The following is a 23,874-nucleotide window of genomic DNA, read 5'->3' on the forward strand; positions in this document are numbered from 1 at the left end:
CAAAATGCATCCACTGTGGCCAGGAATCAAACCTGTGACCTTATGCTTAGCAGTGCAACGCCATACACGCTAAGCCTCCACGGCAGGCACCAACAAGTCCTGAAAGGGAACGCTTGCATGCCCATAAGGAATCACAGGGCCAGATCTCATTTTCTCAATCAATACCTCTTAAAGGGAATTTCACTTTTGCATGATGGTAATATATAGCTAGGGACCAGCATTTTTGGTAATTTTTATCAATGCCTCTTAGAGACAATCCCACTTTTGCATGATGGTAATATATCGCTAGGGATCAGCATTTTCGGTTATTTTCTCAAAATTTGGCACTTTTCTCAGTGACTTCCCCCAGGAAAAAAAAATTTTCTGCCACCTGTTCCTCCTGGGAAACGAAAGTGAAACTGGCTTTAGAAAAGCTTTCGTATTAGATTATTTATAGTGCTCTGAGGTTTGTCACTATATTGTCTAGGGTTTAGAGCCTAGGTCATTCATATAATGCAAAAAAATGAATAGTCCAAAGTATCATGTCAGCAGCCTTTAAATCACATTATTCATTTATCACATTATTCTTTACTTCTAACATTTTGTGGATACAGAGCTCCAGCCAATAATACCCCTTTAATTCCTGCTTTGTCACATTATTTTCATTTCTAACAGTTTGTGGATCCAGAGCTCCAGCTAATAATACAGGGGGAAAAACAACAAGAAAACATGATTAGGTAAATGTGACCCCACATTTCTATCAGTGAACTTGCTCAGTTCCATCACTGTGGACACATTGCGAAGACTGCAAGGATCTGAGCCAGGGCTACGCTGCCACCTCTCATTACTCGCTGCCACTTTGCTTCTCATTTTTGTTGTAATGGCAGAAAAAATGAAGGCAAATAAGAAAGTAGTAAACATTGCTCAGGTGGCAGGCTGATGTGCCATTTTGACATTGCCCGGCTCCTTGGATCTGAGTACATGTAGACTACTCTCGGGTAAATTTGCTCTCACTGACCCTTTTCTTGGCTAGGACAGGAAAAAGGAGGAGGAAGAGGGGGGGGGGGGGGGTTTATCTTTCAGTTTTAACAGAAAGTGCAGAACCCTACGTATAGCATAGCACTTCACTGGAATGACATGCATCTATCTGATCAATGTACAGAGGTGAGCAGCCTTGGCTAGAACGCGGGAACGGCAGCTTTTGGGGCTCTCCGGAGCCAGCCAGCGATGTCTAATGGTAGGTGCTGGGCACAATGGTAGTTGCTGGGGCTGAGCCCAAACGTGCCCAGCACCTACCATTAGAAGTCGGACCAAGCAGCTAGCGTCAGACGTCGCTGGCTAGCTCTGGAGAGCTCCGGAAGCCGCCGTTCTCGCGTTCTAGACAAGGCTGCTCACCTCTGTACTTGAGAACCACACATCATGGCCACGATATTGTAGCGATGCCTTTTTTGATGTTAATGCCTTTTCACGATTCCTCAGAGGTCAGAGCAACACCCTGCCCACAGACAAGACTGGCATGGAATCGAGTGGAAAGCATCGCTACAAGATAGCGGCCCATAAACACAACAATGATGGGAGGTTTGCCATTCCTTTCATAATATCCACATCACCTCGCTGAAGCCCAATGATCAATGCGCTTGAAAGTGATATCAACGCACCAAAAGAGATATCAGTGACAGATCAAAAAATACAACCCCAGCTATGCCTGGGGATGTGACAGCAGTGGCCACCAGAACCTGCAGCTCTAAGAGGTATGCGACTGAAAAGTTCAACAATGCGCTGCTACATATCACAGATTGTAATACTGATACAAAGTAAGTACCTTAATTTGGTTCTTGCTTGCCAACTTCCTGCCTCATAAAGTTATGTCTCTGGCATAACCTCTTCCTTTTATTTTTTAAAAATCTTTGAACAGTGCAACAAAACATCCCCATCAAGCAGCCCCATGTTCTACTTACACTGAAAACACTCACGATGCTTATCTGAAACATTAACAACGTAGCGGATAGTCGGCGGTAGAGACAGAAATTACAAGAGAAAGTGCAAGCAGCAACAAGCATCACGGATTGCCAATAAAGCAAGAAACACACATGTGCGCTTGCATGCACACACACCACACACACACACCGGTGTCAGTTTTGGTATCGAAGCAGGAAAATAATTTTCATCAACAAATATCGTTAAAACAGGTGGAGTTTTAAAAATTGCGTTATCTGCTTTTGCCTCCTGCAGCGTCCTCCAATATACTACCACTGCAACGGTGGCATTAAAATCAGTAATGAAAAAGTTAAATTGCCAATTTTAGTTAATTAGTGAACAGATTACAACAGCTACTCGACCATCTAGTGTACACCGTGCTGAAAGAACGAATAGTGAAGAAAGCAACATCACATTGGTTAAACCCCCTAAAAAAATCTGTTTACATGAAAATAGGTCACCTGGTATATAATGCTATAAAATATTCTAGTGTGAATTGGAATTACAAACAAATCTTTCTGCTAAAACCAGCAACTGCTAGCTATACTGCTCACTATCATAAGTGTAGGCAAAAAAGCACACTTCCAAAATTACATACAATTAGAGCCATGCTTACACATAAAAGCCCCTGTCATTCATGTGGGCCTACTGTGTATGTTCTAATGCTGTGAATTTACCATCCAATAATACATAACCTTTTCATACACAAATTAGTACTGCGCGCTAAATATTTAGTTCTATCATTTCCCCCCCCCCCCCCTTTCGAATCGTTAAGGTCCCGCGGGACGCAGCTTTCGCATCGCGAGAAATAGCTCAAAAATAAATGTTTATAAAGTTACATTTGCAGTTTCTATACTTCTTTTTCTATCTGACTCCGCAATATCATCACCGAAAACCACGTAGAAGTGCTCTAAAAAATTTGTTTTATCAGCCAAAGTGCCCAAAAATTTCGTGAAAATCCCCCAAAAACATCAAAAAAGCATTCCAAGCATCGACGATGCGGATTTCGTTACCAAGCTTCGTGCACACCAGCTAAGCCTTTCAGCACTCGGTGTTTCAGAATTTGTGACGATGCACATCGTGCACGCAATCCTCGAACCCGCAGCTAAGCAGTTCGGCAGTAGGCGTCTCCGACTCGGCGATCAAGCACACCGCGCGCGGGCTTCTCGGATCCTCGCCTAAGCATTTCGCGCGTCGGCACCTCAAACTGCACGACTAAGCATATCGAGCGTCGACTCCCCAAGCTCGTGAAGTGCTATGCTATACCTGCAATATCGCGTGTCGGCCCCTCGGACTGTGCGACTAAAAGCATCAAGCGTCGACTTTTTTGTACCCACAGCTAGGCATTTCGCCATATTGGACCCGCGACCAAGCTCATCGCATGCCGACTCTACTATCATATTGTCATGATATCCCGTAATAATATCTGTCATATCACCCCTTTATAAAGAGAACCTCGTCATGAGCTCTGTTCACCAAGTCCCTTGGGCTGGCAGACACCTGGGTGCAGAAGTGAGGGATCATACAAAATTACAAGCTCGAAAGCACCCAGCTGCTGCATATATATCAGTGGCACTCTTATCCTAAGTTCCACAGCCACTGTCAAGGGAAGATGACTTGGAATGCTGCTGGATCAGATCTTTCATTCAGTAACATAGTCGATTCTACCAAAAGAAAAAAATGCCTCACTGATTGCACTGTAACTATATTCATGCCCACACAGAGTTCTGCACCCCACTTGGTTTGAAACCCAGGCACCATGCTCTTTGTAGAGTAGCAGCAAAGAATGCCATATAAAAAAAGGGGAGGACGAAGGCACACCAGACCGGAGGCCACATGTCAAAGAAGCCCCAGATCACAAAACACACCAAAGACTACAAATTTGATGTCTTTTAGAATACTGAAGAGAAGGTGAAACTTTGAGAGCCGTTTCTCAAAACTGCATTTTGCATTTCTGCTCAGTTTCTGGAGCTGATTTCTTTGTTATCGTTTAGCCTATCTTGACTGTTTTTGTCATGTTCCTTAAGCTACAGTGCAGGTCGTGACAGTCTCGATTTTTTATCTTGACTATTTATAATCTATGTGGTTATTCGTTCACCTGAATAGTGCGCTTGATGCGAAGGTAACATAAAAAATGACACTCAAAAAATTTGTGAGGAGAAAAAAAAAAAGCAAGACTGTCACAACCTTCAGTATGCATTTAGCTATGCAGTCAATACTCAAAGAGCCTTCCATCTCGTTTTTTAAGCTCCCCAGGCCCTCCAGAAAGTTCAAGGGAGAAAAATTCTGCTCAATAAAATGTGTTCAAGGTATCACTGAAACTTTTATGGAAGCATCAAGGAGACATCCTAAACATTTGTGCCAATTTTCATCAAAAACCATGAGAAATAAGGAAGTTGAACAGACAGCACCAAAACAAGCACAAAGTGTTAATTTTTCAGTGAGTTAATGTCACTATTGAAATGTGTACTACAAGCATGAACCCTGAACACTATTTCAGCTACATGAGCGAGATCAAATGTTACACGTGCAGTGTACTTCGAAACCCCAGAATGTTCAGATGTCCATGTAAGTCAGGGCTTTGTTTCGAAAACTCTTCGTGCATAACCAATTTTGAATAGATCTAATAAGCAGTGTCCTAAGATGCACGAAAAAGTTCTGGACACATTATTTTTGCTAATTCTTCTGGTTATCAGGTACTATCTTGGCATGAACAATTGTAGACAGTGCTTTAAAGAGTGCGTGAATTCTTGCATCAGGGGCTCTATTCTCGACACACATGGCGGCTGCACGGTTGCCATTATCCGCCATGTTGACTCTCTTATTGGCTGGCGAAAGGTCACGTGTTTTGAAATTTGAGCTGGGGAGCGGAAGTTTTGCAAAATGGAATTTTGCGTTTTCATGAAGATCACGAAATGTGTCGTGGAGCTGCAAATTTTATTGACTAATACCTTTTTCTGATCCTTGGCAGCTATATTGTGACGTTAGCGCTAAGAGAAAGTGAGTGGTAGCGTGCAGAAGAAGCTCGTGCAATGCACCTGCAATATCGCAAATATGTGGTGGTGATCCAAGATAGCAGCCCTGTCAGCTTGCTGATTGGTTGAAATAATATGCTGAGAGGAATGTCACAGGAAAGGCCGTTTCGTGAACGTCAAATTGATGCTGCGTGATGTTGCGCGGGGCCGCCATTGCAGAGATTTTCCGCCATTATTTGTGGCGCGACGAGCTGCGCGAATTGTGGTAATGAGCGGCCATATGCAATGACAGCCGAAAGGCATGCGCATTGCTGCATTTTCCCTGTCATTTGGCACCATGAAAATCTTTTGTTCATAACGCGTGCTCATAGCATTTGCATCGCTCTCGGGTGGTGTTGGCATTTGTGTTTTTAGCCATGATTTTTTTTAAAACACGTTTATTTTAAATAATATTGGTTGAACATTACAAACCTTCTGCAACTTTTTTTCCCTTTTCACTGTTTGTATTCTAATCGAGATTAAATATTTTTCGCATCATCAGAGGTTATGACAATGGCGACTTCTTAATTAAAAAAAAAAATGTATGCAAGGCAGCGCCTTGAAGTTTCCTCAGGCGGTGTGAGTAAGCAGAGAAGTGAACAAGAGATGACAGCGCTGGCGCTTGCGTCACGCAAGAGGATATCTGAGGCGCGTGCATCGCTATCGATGATATTTGGACTGAGTCACTTGTGTTTCACGAGATAGCGATAACGCGGCCTAGAACGTGCGCTCATCACCACTGGTAGGTCGCGTATGTTGTCTCAAGGCAAAAAACAAACATGTGGGTGCCAATATACGATGACTCATTCCGTTTCCTGTGGGACACACGCATCATACCTAAAGAAGCAGATGATGGCTTGGACTCAGCAGATGACGGAAGCGAGAAGCGTTTTTGACGGTATAATCGTACGCTTTAAGCCGGCTGCTTCATTTTTTATGAGGAGGAAAACTGTTTTGCTTCATCTGAAACATTAGGTTCAGTGTCTTTATTTCAGTTTCCTCGCCAAAACGTCAAATTTGCGTCACATTATGAAAGCACATCAGGGCCATTAGCGCCATTTTATAAGCTCCTACGTAGCACCTCGAATAAAATGGCGGAATGTCCAGAATAAAGCCCCAGGTGGCAGCGCCAACGTGTTTGGAAGTGGGGGAAGACCTTCCTCATATGCGCACTGCACACGGAAAGTGAGAGCATTACCAGCATCATCAAGTAAGTCCCGTGAAATCTAGCTCGTAGAAAAGCGTGGAAGTTTCCACCACTGCCTCGCTTTCCCATACATAAGAAGCCTCCATGCCCTTTGCTGCAGCAAATGCTCTGGCAGCCCGTAACCCCAGCCAGTAAGTTCGAAAGCTCTGTTTACCTAGCTTACTCTCTATGAGGAATCTGTCAGTGAATGTCTGTACAGCTAGCTGTACAGACAAGCATTACAGCTCGGACCACTTATAACTGCTTATAGTGCAGGAACGGATATAATGCGGTCTTTTCTGAGTCGGAGACGAAACATGCGAGACGAAATACTGGTTATAATAAAGTTGCGGGGAAATCCCGCAGACAAGTGAGGCAGCGAGGATCTTTAGGAAGAGGAGGATATGCGGAGCGAGTGAATGTACAAGGAATGGAGGAAGGAAAGAAAGAAAGAAAAAAGTGGCGTCATTGTGCTGGCTCAGCAGGCATGTAGGGTTGCATAGGCGACGGAAGCCTTTTGCTTCCGCCAGCTAGGCCTAACCAGCGTCATCTCGTCAGGAGTCAGCGGCCAAAGTTTCAGTTTGATGTGCACAGTCAATGAAATGCTTTGCAGTGACTGTGAGGCAGTTGGAAAACGGAGGAACCACCTCGCCAATGAAAGTGGGGGCACATCCTGATTGTATGCTTCGATCCCCAGACACAAGCAGCTGTTTGGTAAACCGTATTTTTCTGTGTATAAGACGCACTGCTGTCAAAATCGGATTTGATGTTATCGCCACGCAAAGCTCCCCGACTGACTTAATTGCTACGGGTTCTGTGCGCGCTATCGAGGTGCCGCGTTCTTCTCTTGATCAAGTTCCCGAGCGCCATGCGAGAAGGACAGAGCAGCAACGCAAGCGGCGGCAGGCCGACCGCGAGTCGACCGACCCCGAAGTCATCACATTTGCAGATCGCTGTCACGACACGGCGCGTGCCGCTGTGCTAACTACGCAGATGCTACGAGTACAAGCCGCTCTCCTTCCCACGCTGCCTTCCCGCTTTCCTCATTTGCACGCGATGCGAGGGACACGTGAAAAAGAAAAAGCGAGCCGCTGCACCCGCTTTTGTGCCACGCACCCAATACAGCAGGATTTCACCGCATCGCCAGTCTTGCGCATGTTTCTCACGTCTCCCTTCCACTCTTCCGAAACACAAGTTCAACAGTGCTGACGAGGAAGGAGTGGAAGGGAGAGAAGAGAGAGCGAGAGAGGGTGTGACTGCGACGAAGGCGTGCTGTGCGGGTCACGTGGATCAAAAGGGAGTGTGGCGAACGTGTATGGCACGCAGGGGGGGAGCAACGTCTTACTCCCCCCCCCCCCTTTTTTTATTGTACCATTGTTTCTAAAATGGCGAGCTTGCTGGGTCCGTGCTGATGCACCATAAAAAGGTGGTCACAAAATTGATCTTAGACTGTATTACTCTAGAAATTCAAGGGTTTTCTAAGAGAAAACAAGAATTCCAGGACTTTCAAGAACCTTGAAAGTTTTCAAGGGCTTCAAGGACCTGTGCGCACCCTGCTAGAGCCGCAGTCATTACCTGTGCTCCTGCCTATGACCTCTTGAAAGTTTATTACAAGTTGTGAAGGCATCAGCTATTGGTCCAATACAGAAACTCTTGGAGCCACGAGGAATGAGATCAGTAGCCCACCGTGTCCATAATAATGTCTAAATGCAGTACAAAAATGCACACCAGAACAGCCAAACTATCATTGCATGCAACCACAGGGCTTGAAGAGGCTACAGGAGAAAATAGACAACAGGGGACAATCACGTGATGAGACAACTCACAGGTGAAAAATAGGGAAAGATGAAGCAAGAGTGAACACTCACATAAAGCAAGTTCTGTACCTTGCTGATGGGGCGCTTTCGATCTGGAGGTTTCAGGGATCCTGGGAATGTGTCGCTATAGCTCGAACCAGAGCTCAGGTTCCTGTAAACATGTTATTTGCTATCAAATGATGGAATAATCAAAAGAACAGGTGCATAAATTTGAATCTTTTCATAACATTTCGAATTCTGAAAAACACACACCCAGACAACCACCCATTCGCCCTCCCAGGGCTGTGCAACGTGTGAAATTCAGTACAAGATGAAATAAATGGAATCGTGTTGGAAATTTTGAATACTGCATCAAAATTAACAACTGAATTCTTTATCAAAACAATATGTGCACATACCGATTGCATTTTAAGGGCTATAGTAACTACAGGTTTTCGACTAATGGATTCATTGCAACACTAAAAGCAATTGTGTGCTTTATCTAAATGCCTCTGAGATTTCAAGCACAGGGTCCGTTCAGATCACAATTTGCAGATTCTAAATTATTTTTAAAAATTTGTGGGAAAAAAAAGATTAGGAAAACTAACCCCCCCCCCTGTTTGTACTTCCCATGCAAATGCTGGCATGTAATACTTAACACTTTCCTGCCCAGTGAAAAGCAGCAGTTCTTGGGTTGTAGAGTAAACATGTTTTTTCTAGTCACCGAGCATGCTTGATAGATACTAAAGTGTATAGATTTAAATTGAAAAAGAAGAAATTCTGTTTCTAATGGTTCTAGTTCCAAATAATGTGTTTATAAGGAAAAAATTTAAAAAGAAACACCTAAAAGACATTTGTAAAATAAAACGAAAAAGTTATACAGTGAAACCTCGTTACAACAACCACCTCATTAACGAACTTTTCAGATTACCAACTTTTCAGAAGTCCCCTTGTGAAATGTTCGCTTAGTTAGTTTTGTGCATTACATTCCCCGCACTGCATGAAATGTCTGCTCCCTTAAGTGCCTTCCGCTGTCTCCTGCGACACGTTTCGTTCTCGTGAGCCGAGTGTTTGCATCGAAAAATATTCTTATTGCGTGCTACATGTATTTCGATAGGGAAGTCAGAGTTGGCTCCCCAGCTTCACGTACGGCGAGTGTGACCGCATTGAGAAAGACACAAATATTGAACAACTGCCGCGTTTCATCACAACAATGCGCATGCATGCCACTCCCTTGTGTAATTTAATTTGTCTACCCCTTCAGCCATGGCCTCATTTTCCTATACTCGTCACAGCGCGATTACCCAGCACGACCACGAACACCGACGCACGAGAAAACAACGGGTGCTAGGAAAACAATAAAACGAAAGTGAGTCTGCTTCGTGCGACCCTTTTTGTGCCTCGATATATGCACTGCACCGCCGTAATCGAGGAGGGCACCGCTAAGAGCCACTCGGAAAGCCACCAGTGAGCTCGAACCAACTGCTTGTTCCCAGCTGTAGCAATGGCACTGTGACCGTGCGCGCGTAAAACAAACAATAGTAGCAGCACAGGATTCGGTCTGCACCGCGCAGACGTTCGTCCAGTTTGATTACACGCCATCAGCCCTGCTGACTGCTTATAGCTTCGATGTAAAATTATTTCAGTGCTACGAACTTTAGCAATACCGAACTTGTCAGAATAACGGTCTCTATTCATTTTCCGTGTCATGTTAGTAATGCCTCAGTACTACAAACTAATATATCGAAATGTTGGGATTCTTAGATTTTCCTGTATCCTTTACAGCAGCCGGAACAGTAGGCTAGCAGTTAACAAGGCGCAGAAAGCGGATGCCGCAGCGCATGGGTTCAGAAAACCAGAGAAGGCGCCGGAGAAAAAAGAACGCCGAGAGGGGACTTTCCTTTTTTTTTTTTTCCTATTGCGGAGGCAACGATGCATCAGGTTTTGAGAGTACATGTTCCACCCATATACGGTGGCTAGATGGGTAGGTGTGCCGACCAAAGCGTCTGGAGCGCAGTTCACCTCTTCTCCACGTCATCGTGCAAAATTGGTGCTGCGGTCAGTACAGTAAGAGCTCGTTAATTCACACCTCGTTAATTCGAATTTTCGAATAATTCGAACTAAGTGGTGCGGTCTGGCCATGCTCCATAGAGCCCCATGTATTGGAAAGCTCGTTAATTCGAACACTAATCCGGTCCGCTGTGCATAATTCGAACTGCGCGCCACCGCAACCTATCACTATCATCATTGCATGTTTTTAGGGGGCAGCATTTTCATTTACTATTCGTAAATGCTCTGCCGCATCGTCATGGACAGTGGAATATGCAGCGCGTCACAAACCCAAGTTGACCACTCGTGCGATTGCGGAAGCTGCGCCATTGCTTTCTTTTGTTCTGTGACTGGTGGGACGCATCCACCGCAGACCGACACTGCACGCATGCCGCTATGTCGTCGCGTGGCAAGTACGCGCCAAAACATCGAAGGAGAAATTTGAAAATCTGCGGGAAGTGGATGCAGGAAAGCTGAGCAATAACGAAATCGCCAAGAAGCACAAAATACTGAGAAGCACGCAGTCGACATACATCTGGAGCAAGAAGATGATTGAGGACGGCAACGTGGCTGAAACTTTCGCCAAGGATCAAAAAAGGCTTCGTACAGCTAAGCACCTGGAGACAGCGTTGCCCACATAGATACCAGAAAAACGGAGCCAGAACTTCCCTTTGAGTGGCCCGATCATCGTAGCGAAGGCGGCCGATTTCGTGTAGCGCTTTTTACATCTCCCATTTCGCCTGAACGGATGGTTTCATCGATTCAGAGATAGGCACGACCTCGTTTTTCTGCAGTGTGTGCAGCGAAGCCAAAGCTGTAGACGCAGAAACTCTGTACCGTGTGGCGAAATGGTGCACTGGAAGACCACCTGAACAAGTATGCACCATCCAATGTTTTTAAACTTTTACCTGACAAAATCACGTGACGGTGTTGACGTGACGGTGTTGCTCGAGGCCAACATGACCAGGACAGAGAATCTCCCCCTATTTGTGATAGAAAAAAAAATTCAATTATGGGGTTTTACGTGCCAAAACCACGATCTGATTATGAGGCACGCCGTAGTGGGGGACTCCGGAAATTTGGACCACCTGGGGTTCTTTAACGTGCACCTAAATCTAAGTACACGGATGTTTTCCCATTTTGCCCCCATCGAAATGCGGCCGCCATAATATTTGTGATAGGGAAGTCGCAGAAACCTTTATGTTTCAAGAACATCCGCACAGTGCCGGCCGACTATGCTGCAAATAAGAAGGCGTGGATGACGTGCGAGCTTTTCAAGCAGTGGCGGAGGAAGCTAGACCAAAAATTTCAGATTCGGCAAGAGGCATGTTCTCCTTCTCGTAGATAACGGCTCGGCGAACAAGGTCGACATTGAATTGAGACCACTGCAGCTCTTCAGCCTATGGACTAAAGCATTATAAAAAAAAATTGAGAAGTTTTTATAGACGCCACATTCTCGAAAAGATGCTCCTGTACATCTATTCATCGCCCTGCACATGCTTGTGCGCACCTGCAGTCAAGTTACAACCGAAACTATCGCGAATTGTTTCAGTCACTGTGGTTTCGGTGCCCCTAGCACGGACACTAGTGAAGTTGAACAAGACGTTCACGTTCTGGTTCATGCACATGAAGCGCTCGGAGATGCCGACTACGGCGACTGTGTAAATATGGACAGCTGTGCCGTGACAGATGATGAAATTATCACCCAAGTCGTCGGCGAAGACATCGTCCACGACCCTGCCGTGGACGATGACGACACAAATGAGGAAGATCGTGAAACACCGGTATGACCATCATTGTCGCAGGTGATGGAAGGACTGAATCACGCCCTGGTTCTCTTCAGTTTCGAAGAAGGTAAAGATGGTGCCTTCCGGCTCATTCGAGCTCTGCTAGATAAAGCGACAGCAATTGCTTTCAGAGAGAAAAAGCAAAAAGCCATCACGGATTTTTTTGCAAATAAATATAGTACCCGGAGGTGCTCCTACTTTTGTTATGAAATGAGGCCTTTTCTTAATCACAGTCCGAATTTCGGTTAAGGGGGGACACGGGTCTTACAGAACGAAAAATCGTGGAAAAACCACTTTTTTCTTTAAATGTTATTTTTGGATTCTACAGTGTCCGATGCATTATCTCAGAAATGTTCACACACCTTGGACCAATATTTTGGTCGTAATGCCGTTTTGTATCACGTCGGCGAGCTGCATTTTTACTGATGAGCATGCAAAAAAGGGCCTTTTCCGTGGTGCGCAGTTGCCAGTTGGTGCAGTTGGTGCGCAGTTTTCGATCGCAGCCATCTTGGTCTTGTTTGAAAAAGCCACTCTTCTCGTTTAGCTTTCGCGCTACCGCTACTCTGTGCGCTGAATGGTTACGAAGAAAAAGGCCACGAGAAAGTTGTCCCGATGCGCAATGCCATTCGTCGACTGAGGCACGTGACCATAAACACGCCATGCTAGTGGCGGATTTCCTTCGTCGTCTGCTCAGGCCGCTCAGGCGTGCGAAAATCGACAAGAAATGATGTCAAATTCGGTTTTCTACAAGCCATAAATTCAGCAAACAAATGAAGAAACGAGGCGTGTTAAACTTACTAAAGTAGCAGTAGCTTTGGAAGATTCGCTCGGCACGGAGGCTACCCGTGCCGAGCGAAATAGGCTCAGCAGATGAAAGCGGTTCTGGAAGCGGCCTGTGTTCATGCGGCATTCCAGCACAACCACTGTAGCCCGACGATTCGGAGCAGGTGAAGAAGGCTAAGAAAAACTGCAAGACTTTGCTTCAATGCCGGCTACCAAGAGAAAATAGCATTTTCTTGCTCACACTGATGCCGCCGCAGCTGGCTTGGATGCGATGGAGACGCACTTCGTTATTGAAAGCCTGGATTCTATAAATGCTCTGCTGTCTTGTGTAAACCGCAAGTTGTGGTGCCGCAGTGGGCAAAGGTGAACAGGACAGCGATCTCGCCTTAGAGATAATAATCTTGTGTGCAATCTGCGGCGACTGCCGTGTCGGAGCGCCGTTGTCCATGCGTGACCAGCGGGCAAACGTGCATGTCCTTGCTTGTGAACAATCTTGCTGTGCACGACATGTGGAGAACCGGTTTGGCAAACGGCAATGACATTTTTTTGCGTTTAAAGATATTTTTCTCGTGCGCGATCTACGCTGATGCTGCGTTGACCAAACGTGCAACTCATCCCTCGTGAACAATCTCGCTGTGGGCGAAATGCGGTGCAGCGGTAATCAACAAACGACACTTCGTTTTATTATTGTTTTTTTGCTATATGACGCAAAATGCATAAAGCTTGAAGTGCTGCAAGCAAATTACTACAGGGTTTACTACTCAATTCTGAGTGTAAATGTGCAAATAGCTTTTACTGTATAGCACTGAGTAAAGTTCCTCTCTTTTTTCTCAAAACATGGTTTTTGGTCCCTATGCGTGTTTGCGGCATCAATATCTTTGGACCTAGGACAGCTTTTTTTTTTTTGCAGTACAAAGCTAAACATGTTGGGAAGGCAACGCTGAGAGCAGATTTAGAATTTTCAACTCCAAAAGTTTTTATTTACATCAACATTCGCTCTTATTATTGATACTATGAACACAGAACTTCAATTGGCTGTAAAATTATGAATAATTGTTCAATTTCGAATATGTTTGCAGCGTTGCTATCCTTATGCACTGTAGTATCCAACGAAATGTTGTTTACAACTTTTGCTCTAGCAGGCAAATTTTAATTGTTTCAGCAAACAATAGAAGGTAATTATTAATTATTTTGGCAACTTCTATGTACATATGCAAAATATAATTAAAACTGAATGAGCATATACAGTTTTATCAGATTTGATCAGGAAACAAAGTTATCTCAAGAACTAGCAAAGTCATCTCAATAACCCATGTCCCTCCTTAATTCGAACTCGTTAAGTGTCCCCATGAGATTCGAATTAACAAGTTTTTTACTGTATAACGGTTCCACAGTGCGCGTCGTCTGTGCAGACGATGCGCAAAAAATAAAGCCAGTATTGGAATAGCTGTATGTTGTCTGTTCGTGTCGGTTTGAAAGGTGAAGAGCTCCGGGTCCCTTTTACTGTTTGAAAGGCTAGTTTGAACACCACTTCGCTGCTACAGGGAAAATTTAGTGACCCTAGCTTGATATTCTATATATAGCATGCTATGTAGCCAGGAAGTTCCTGCAAAGAACCAAGCGCTTAAACTGCTCAGGGACATCACCGAATTCAACAGCATCAGCTCCTCCTCCTGAGTCGTCACTTACGCTGCACATGAGTAGGTCAGGGCCGTTGCTGCCTTCTGAAATACTTAAACTGGTAGCAGTGCTAGAAGAAGCCTTCATGCTCTGCTTCAGTTTAAATGAGTTACGATGGAACAGTATCGCCGACTTTCCATCCTTTATGCAGATGAATGCTCCGAATTTGATCGGCTGTGAGCGACACAAGAAAGAGCCCACAAACGATGATGTGAAGTTCTATTCAATTACACACCGGCCTTCACTTTCTTGTCAAGGGCAAGAACAAAGTGCGTGAAAGCATCAGGGAGAAGAGGAAGCACCTGAATGAAGCTGAGGCGGCGCTGTGAAAAAAGGTGATGTGATGGACCAATGTTGCGGCCTTGCTTGCACTAGGTTCTTTATGTTGGTGTGTCCGCTGACTGAACTTACGAGAGCTTTTCTTGCATTTTAAATATATTCATGAATCTAGTCCAAGACGTATTACTTTATTTTATTGCAACCAAACAGTGAACCATATGCACTTACCAACAATTCTTCATGTATCAATTTAAATAACTGAGGTAGCAATAAACCAATACCTGGATTTCTCGAAATTGAAACATTAAAACTAGCTAAATATCGCATAAACACATTTCATTTGGTGTGTGTCTGCCTTCTTGTCTTCTTGTCGTGTTTTTTCGCGTTGTTTTTCCCTTTCAAGTATGTACCGACTAGCCCAAGCCTCTACGGTCTTATATTTCATTAAACCGTATAAATCGATTGCAGTATTGTTTTATGCATGGCAAAAATGCATCGACGTCTTTATTGCAATGGGCTGGAGCACCCGCGTTTATACCAATAAATGTGACCAAACACCCAGCTAGAAACTGACTTCAGCATTTTGTGTTTTCTGACTAACGACAATAACAAGTTCCTTATGCTGGCGTTGCCTACACTGCTCTGAACGGTATTACAGTCAAACCTGCTTATAACGAACCTCCACATAACGAATTTCTGGATATAACAAAGTTTTTCTATTCGCCGCCGTTACTCCACAGTATTTGAAACCTCTACGTAACAAAGTGGAAGCGGGAGACCCCCTTGAAATAACGAATTTTACCCGCTGACAACCTACAGATATCGCCCCAAATTATGTCATTCTTGCGCGAGCAGCAACCAGAAGCATCTTCTCCGCTGCGACGGAATGCGAAGCGAGTGCACGTGTGCGTGTGTGCGAGCGTGACAAGGCAGGCCTGCATCCCTCGACCCGGCGATCTTGCCGCCGCGGGCGTCACCTTTCCCCCTCCCTTCATTAAAACCTTGCTGCAGCTGGCCTAGCCCGCCAAGCCGGCACTCTCCTTTTCCAGTTGATGTTGCCGAAGCGCTGGCAGACGCTGTGACACATCGCACTCAAAGAGCGCGGACACGCGCTATCAAACGCTGACGGCGTGTGGAAGCGCCGCTGCAGAATCGAGCGAAGTGACCTTCGTGCTGTTGTCTATCTCTTCAACGCAAACTGAGCACCAAGAACACACAGCACGCACAAAGCTACGAGCCGCCGACGCACCTACACTGCCTAAACTCTGCCCCAACGCAGATAGCTTTCAAGATACGACCCGCGCGCCGCCGTGCAGTACGCACGGTGCTATGTCGACCATCTATGTCCTTCCACCGTGGAAGGACATAGATGGTCGTTTGAAATCATTTAAATAGGTGTAATACACATGGTGCCACATGGACAATTGTGCAAGAACAAGACTGTCACCGTATGGCATCTGATATCGCACGGGTACATGCGATAAAATTTCCAGGTACATGCTGCAATGTGTGTGGACTTTCATAGTACTAAAATATATTTACATTGAAACTATAAGAAGTCAGCGGGGGATTTCTGAATAGTTTGTTAATGTGGTGTTTGTAGTAACGAGATTTCACTGTATTTGTTGCGTTGCGAGGGAAAATATATGCATTAACTCCATGGCAAGTGTCGACAAGGCAAGCTAACTGAATTTTGGCATTAAATTTCTTTTGGTGATTATTTCCCTATTTGTTATGTGTTATTTCACGATAATGAAATTCTCGCGATAGCTAAATTTTTCAGTTTCCCCGCCGATTTCATTATTGCAGGGTTCAACTGTATCCGAGTTCGACTGTTTAGCATTGGTTGTTCTGCAGGGTTCAACTGTATCCGGGTTCGACTGTTTAGCATTGGTTGTTCATAATAGAATACATTGCTGCCTTTTCTGCCAGGTTCCCTTCAACACAGGTACGAATTGTGGCTATGCACTACATTCAATGCTTCCGATTTATTCAGTTGTGAAAGTGTATTCTGCCTAGCCTCACCCCTTTGCTGAATCGAAGGCCAACCTACCTGACATGTCCAGACTCAGAGCTACCTTGCCGCGAGTGTGACTGGAGGCTGCCATAGCCAGAGCCACGAGAGTGTTGGCTGTGATAGCTCGAATTGCGTGAGTGGCACTGTTCAAAGTCCTCCTCCCGCCTGGGCTCACCTGGCTCTGGGCATCCCACGCCACCATTGCCTCCTTCTGCATAGTTTTCAGAAAAGAGGTAAGTAAAAAGAGGTTCATACTCAGTTAAGGTCCAGCATAATACACTTCAAAGCAACTAAAAAACCATGGCGAAGCCTAGACAACCTTGCATTCCAAGAATATTTGTCTTTCCTCCATAGAAATTGCACAATCCAATCAGCCTACATTTACGTCACTTAAAAAACTGCAAAATGCTGTTGTGGAACCCTTGGCACCAGCAACAGCAGTGAACAGCAAAAGCCAGTAGTGCAAGAAAGGTGGCTAATCAGTGATGCTACTGCGGACTTATGATTTGGAGCAATTTTTGGAGCATCAGAAATTTCATTTTGGAGCACTTTGGAGCAGGCAATTTGGCATTTTGGAGCAGCTTGGAGCAGCTGATTTTTCACATCCTGAAGTATTTCGAAAAAGCGAATTGCAATTTACATTCAATTACCTGAATAATTCTTATGTTCTCACGACAAGCTTCGTAAACATTTCCATCTATTGCAGATCTCGTGGAGAAAAAAATGCACTTGTGTGCATGCGACACACACAGACACAAATTGGTATCATTTCGTAAATTGCTAGTTTTCCCAGATGTCATCGGTAATATCCAGAAACAGAAATGATGGACACATTGGCGGCACGCAGTTATTATAACCACGTCATGCTGCGCTTCAAACAAACTACTAGCTGCGTTTCAGGAGTAGATAACGTCCGCCGATGAATCGCCAATTAACCTTGAAGCCACGAGCCTCGGCAGAAACCGCACTTTGCCGTCGAGCCGCCTTGCAAGGCAGACAGACGCCGCCTCGGCGCCGTGCGTGGCACTGCTAAAGTCACTGGAACCTGGAACTTTGAAAGTACCGCAACCGCCGGAGCGAGCGCAGACAACACTGCGCAGGCAACACTGCGCGGAAAAGACGAGCGGCTCTTCCTCGGGTTTTCTAAGCTTGCTACAGTGAAGAACAGCACGATGGCTGCCGCAGTGGGCTCTGTGAAATCCACAAACAAAACCGCATTTCGTTTAGCTAGATACAATGTAAATTACAAGTACAGTAGCCGATGGATTTTTCGGACTCCAAAAATTCGTACTTGTTGGATATTCCGGACTTCATAGATGTACCGGCAGGATTCCCATAGAGCTAATGCATTTTCGCGAGCGATTTTTCGGACCAATCTAGGAGCCAATGTTCGATTTTCCGGACTAAATTGCTTGCTCCGGGCCACGCTACCCGATTTTGGAGGCCGCCATGTTAGATTTTCCGCTGGCTTGGCTTCCAGTGCCCCCCTGTATAGCCTTCAAGATCAGTACACGCACGCTATCCCCTCGTCGCCGAGGCCATGCCCGCTCTTCCTTGGCCGACAAAACGTTCGAAAAAGCTGCACTTGCTTTTCTTTTCTTTTTTTTTTTTTGTTCGGTCCGTACGCTGTGTGCGGGTGAAAGCTTGCGAAGGTCAGTCAGCAACCGCAATTTATCCTTACGCACGCGAGAGAGGAAGGCGGCCGGAGGCGCGCGCGGACTTCGTTCGCACGCGGGCACGGGGAGAAGGCGGCGGAGACGGTGGGGAGTTGCATTCTGCTCTTGCGGCTGCCGACGGAGCTGCCGCGCAGGGCACCGTATCTTGAAAGCGATCTGCTATGTGGCCGAAGTGTGCGCCCGCGATCTGCGATGGGTACAAAGGGCGTGCGCCGAGTGCCACTAGCTTCGTATGCACCGTTTTTTTTTTTGACGTTCGCGTTGAAGTGAGAGAATAGACAGCGCGAAGGTCAATATGCCCGCGGTCATCGAGCGGGATGTGTTCATGTAACCTGTGCGCGCGTGACACCGTGCTTATTTAGTTAGTAAGCGCATATTTACAACTTTATACAGCCGATAAAACTAACATCCTTACTGCGTATCGCTATCTATTAATTGGCTATCGCAATCGATGCTCCGCCTTTTGGGCGAAAGTGCGACATTTTTCTTAAGCCGCTATAAGCCTCGTAATTTTTTTCTCTTGGGGGGGGGGGGGGAGTTTTTCGGACTGTTCAGGTTTTTTGGACTGCTCGATTTTTCAGTCCCTGTGAAGTCCGGAAAACCGGTCGGCTACTGCACTCGGAAAGTGAAGCATTCAACTGTGCGCCACCCGTTCTAAATGCAAAGCGATCCCGATGCTCGTGTGTCACACAAGACTTTTTTTTTCAGATGACTAGGTATCAAGCGCTGCCACAAAATCGTTTATACGCGTGGATATTATCGCTTTCTAACGTGGCTACTGATTTAACCGCGCACGCAAATGTTTCATACAGATCTATTTCTACGAAAATAAACGGTCCCTGACTGCACTACAAGAAAAGGGATGCTAAAACAATTAACCAGGTCATGTTCGTGTTGTTTTAAACAACACACGAGAAAATCTATATTTTAATTTTCAACATTGACAGCTCGATCGATTTATTGCAGTGGTTACACAGCCGTCCGTTTTCCGTCGCTCTTCGAGCCACATTTTGCTCGGTTCTGCATACTTCTGAGCATCTCCTCGCTTTGTTTACTCAAGGCAAACCGCAGTCTTCAAAGCAAATGCGCGAAGAAGCTTTTCCATCACATTATGGCATTTAGGGAGTTCGATGATATACCGCAAGGAGCTTCTCAGCTTGGCGATATCAACAAGTTCACCAAGTGGGAGTGAACTTGTCGCTCTTTATCCGGTGCAGCCAGAGATAGCACGGCGCTTGCTGTCGCTCTTTCCGCTTAACTGGTATCGCGAAAAGCGCTTTCCCGGACTCCCGGCGGTTGCTGCACCCGAAAGTGCAGCACCCGGGCATTTCCTTTCGTTTTGTTTTAAGTCTACGAAAGTTACATATACACTAAATTATACAAAATGCAAAATCTGACCTCGTTGATGACTCGTACGCGTGGCGTGTGCGAGCGATGTCTGTCTGCTTATCTCCTCCGGCGCGGCTTAGATCCGCCATCTATAGTGGAAAGTGATCACCTGACGGCAACTGACCAATCGGCGGCATGGCGGCTAAGAGAAAAGGGCTGCGGTACTTCCCAGGTTCCAGTGACCTTAATTGGGACGTACACGCTAGAGCTTTCTCGTCTCCTGTTTGCAGCTAAGGTTGCAACTAAGGCTCGCTCTATCGTCACGTTGAACGTTTTAATTCCCCGGTGGTGCAATTGGCGATAGACGCCATCAAATCCGAGACTGTTTGGCGCAGTTAGGCGCAATTTTCGTCGATTGTATCAGGATGGCGTCAGGATGGCGGAGTAAATCCCAATTGGCGCAATTTTCCGCAGTTGGCGCAGGAGTGGAATCACTGTGGCTAATACATCAAAACAAAAGGCCACCATGACTTTTGAGAGTATTCTAGGGTTGAAAACATTTTTTTGGCATTAGGGAAAGATAAACTGAGCAACTAAATGGCTGCTTTGCTATCTACAACATGGAAGCCATGCAGGAAAAGTAATACAACACTATTCTGACTGTATTTACCATATTTTTTCGAATATAAGTTGCATTCTTTTTTCAAAATTTTCGTCAGTGCATCTTGTGCAAAGGTGTGACTTTAGTATGTTTCTACACTGTTGCACTTCCCCGGCAGATAAGTCACAGTCCCGACCTAAATCGCATTGACTTCCTTGTATTATGTTTCCATTTGGTACGTCACCATTCTGTAATGTTCCTGCATCTTACGTCGCATTTGAACACAGTAGTCACATAAATTTAGCCATTCAAAGGGAAATTTGCTCTCACACATTGCAACAACCGATCGAAGTTTTCAATATGTGACCGAAGTTGCAGTAACCAAGCACTGCCAGCACCGGAAGAAAACGTGCACAGAGGATTTGGCAAAGCACCTGAAAAACGTGCACCGGTTAAAACTTACCGGGAATCACGCCAAATCTGCCGAGCGCAGGGTTACACTTACTTCGGGGCCTGCAAATGTCTTATTTGCATTGCATAATCGCCCATTCTCTGTCAGCTTAAACGCAATAGAGCCATGTCACGTGGTGAAGAATATGCAAAATATTGCAGTAAAGCATATCAAGAGCGGAAAGGGGTCACTGTCATGGAACATTGCATGTGTCCTTTAATAATACATGCATGCACGCACCACGTCCCTGGTCACAGTACAAGCACCAAAACGCCTAATATCTTCACTGGAAGCCAATCAGAGCTGTTTCTGATGTTGTGATTTGCGCCGTTCCTCACTGCTACCATTTCTTTTCCTCAATGCCTCGAAAAACATAACAGAGTTCTACTATACATGCATGAAACCGTGCACACTAGCACGTCCAAAAGGAGCATTCTTTTTCTCCCCGAGCAACCCCCCCCCCCCCCCTCCCTGAAGAAGCAATGCCGGCAACGTGCCTACATCTAAATTACTCAGAGGCCTAAGATGGTGACCGAGCGATGCTGCTGCCCAAAGTAATTAAAATTTTATGGCGTCTTAGGACGACTGTTGGTTGAAGTTTTTTTCGGCTAAAAATTGCATTGCATCTTGTAAAAACTTTGTTTATGGAAATTTAGCACCCTGAAATGGTTAAATACAGCATTTTGCGATGAGTGTACAAACATGCATAAATGCATTTCTTCATGCCGACTGAGTTGTAATAGGCGCGTGTCTCGTACACCAATGCGACTTATATAAACAATTTTTCCCTGGAAACTCGTGAAAAGTGGGGGTGGCAACTTTACAAAGGTGCAATGATAGTACTGAAAATATGGTAATTTCACTTCAAATGGTCCTCAGTTTAGCCCTGATAAACAAACAAATGTTATTCAATCTTGAAATACAAGAAGCCGACATGCATTGGAATGCATCAGCATTGTTGCTGATGCAGCTATCGATTTATGTTTAGGAGTGTGCGAATATTAGAAAAGTTCAAATTTATCGAATATTACATTTTTAATATTCGTATTCGATTAAAAAAATAGATATCTGAAAATGTACGACTATTCATATCCAACCAAATATTTGAATCAAAACAAATATATTGCTCACTGTGCAGGAGCAAACCCAGTTCTTAGCATTTGTTTACATCTAATCTAAGAACATAGGAGCGATTGTGTGCTGAATTTTGTGATGATTTCGTGCTGCCAGTGAAATTGCGCCTGTAAAGCACTTAGCCACTAGACAACTAAACTTTGCAGGAAAGCCAGCCTCTCAATAGCAAGGGGCACGGGTTTGCGGAGAGCGAGGGTACACTTTTTACAGCGAAGCTGTTTATGGCTATGGTTCCGTGGATTCTCCGTGTGCGTAAGCAAGAACTTGGGTTCCGCGCGAACGCGCTCATGCCACTGCTCGCGCGTTTGTCGTCTTCTTCCACAGCGGACTTGTCGGCGTCCCTCGGATATGCATTTTGAGTACATTAGTTATCAATAGGCACCATTTTCAAAATGAGTAACCTTGCGGGTAGATAATAAAGGTTTCTCAAAGCTATGCCGCGTTGGCCATGTCTACGTTCGTACTGCCCTCTCTTTGTTGGCATTCCAAGTACTTGTGTATCCTTGTGCTCTCCTGTAGTAGCGGTGCTGTCGAAACGTCACACGTGCCTAGTTTCCTCCGGCTCCTCGTGAAGGCGGTCCCATCGTCCACGCGAATGTATATAAAAAACCAGAAAGACAAGTTACCATTCTCCATATTGAATTTTTCTCTTCTGTCATCGTAATGGGGAGGCTGCGTATAGTCCGGACTCCCGAGGAGCAACGTGCCTATGTGCTTAACAGCTTCACGGGTCATCAGCTTCATAGAGTGAAATGGCTCACTTTTTTTCTTTTTTGATTTTGCAGCGCCACCCCCAATTCTGAGCTTACTGCTTGACAGCAAGTACGATCAGTGACGACTGGCACAGGATCAAATGCCTCTCAGTTCACGGGCATTTGATGCAGTATAATAAGGCACAGGCTGGCGAGCATAGCTAGGGGAAATACCTAAATTCTCCAAGCCAAATACAAAATGTTTTAGTATAACGGCTTACTAGTCTAGTTTTTAACATTGACAATGTAATTGCAATGTTGATTGATTATTGTGGTTTATTGGCGCAAGGGCCAGATGTGGCCAAAGAGCGCCAAGACGATGGTAATGGCTTGTGGTGCATGAATAGTGAATTATATGAACATTAGATGTGGCATGGCTGTAAAGGGGCCTAAAAATAGTTGCTGTAAAGTGCGTAAAATCTATACGTAATAAAATTATGGCAATGACTAATTATGTATACTATGGACATGAACAATGCATTGCGAAAGAATGATATGACTTACAAAATATTACAGATGCAAGAATTGGCCAGAAGCACAAGTACCTAAACAGAGCCCTTGAAACACAAGGGCCTTGAGGCATGTGCTATAAAAAACTATCAAAGCAACATCTTCTGGAGAGAGGATGCGCTACGAACTTATTGGGCTAATAACATGTAGCACAACTTCGTTCACGAATGCGAGGACTGCGTTGGTGTTAAAAAGTGGTTCTTTACTGAGAAACATAGCGGGATGGAGAGGGACACAATAGCGATATGCTAGCGGAAAATGTTTCTCTTTTGGCTTCCCGACACTCCAGGAGGACATGCAGGACGGTGAGCCTCTCGCCACATCTACCACAGGTTGGAGGATCATTACCATTCAAAAGAAAATTGTGAGTACCATATGTGTGTCCTATTCTGAGACGCCAGAATAGGACATCAGTTCGTCGTGTTTTAGTTGTACAGGGCCAGAAACCTAACTGTGGCTTAATCAAGTGGAGCTTATTATTTGTTTCGGCATCCCACAAGCGTTGCCAGTGGCTTCGCAGTTTGTTTCGTAGGAAAGGCTTAAGATCTGTAGCAGGGGCAGCAGCGGGAAGACCAATCCCTTGCGATGCTATTGATTTGGCGATTTTGACAGCAAGCACATTAGCCTCGATTCCTCTATGGCCAGGAACCCAGCATATTATTACATGTCTATGAGATAAGTAAATGTTACACAAGAGTGAGTAAAGCTCAATAAAAACAGGATTTTTATGCTTTTGTAAAGATGTTAGCGCTTTTACAAGACTTAATGAATCTGTGAATATTATTGCTTTTTCTAGTTTTAATTTCTTTATATGTTTCACCGCAGACAGTACTGCGTAGGCCTCTGCTATGAAGATGCTTGTTAGGGGTTGCAA

At 45.1% G+C, this 23,874-nt stretch overlaps 1 protein-coding gene across 4 annotated transcripts in view; it reads right to left on the reverse strand.

Annotated features, from left to right (window-relative positions):
• The window catches only part of LOC119436820 (protein FAM102A), a 72,027-nt gene that overhangs the window by 11,529 nt on the left and 36,624 nt on the right, over nucleotides 1-23,874 (reverse strand). For 2 of the 4 annotated variants that reach the window (XM_037703814.2, XM_037703812.2), the window contains exons 6-7: nucleotides 16,584-16,758; nucleotides 8,043-8,124 (exon numbers count right to left, since the gene is read on the reverse strand). In XM_037703814.2, the coding sequence (XP_037559742.1) occupies nucleotides 8,043-8,124; nucleotides 16,584-16,758 (257 nt within the window). Of the gene's footprint in view, nucleotides 1-8,024; nucleotides 8,125-16,583; nucleotides 16,759-23,874 lie in introns of all 4 variants that reach the window. The other 2 variants (XM_037703811.2, XM_037703809.2) reach the window with 1 other exon arrangement.

Source organism: Dermacentor silvarum, chromosome 1, assembly GCF_013339745.2.
Source record: "Dermacentor silvarum isolate Dsil-2018 chromosome 1, BIME_Dsil_1.4, whole genome shotgun sequence".
Lineage (NCBI taxonomy): Eukaryota > Metazoa > Arthropoda > Arachnida > Ixodida > Ixodidae > Dermacentor > Dermacentor silvarum.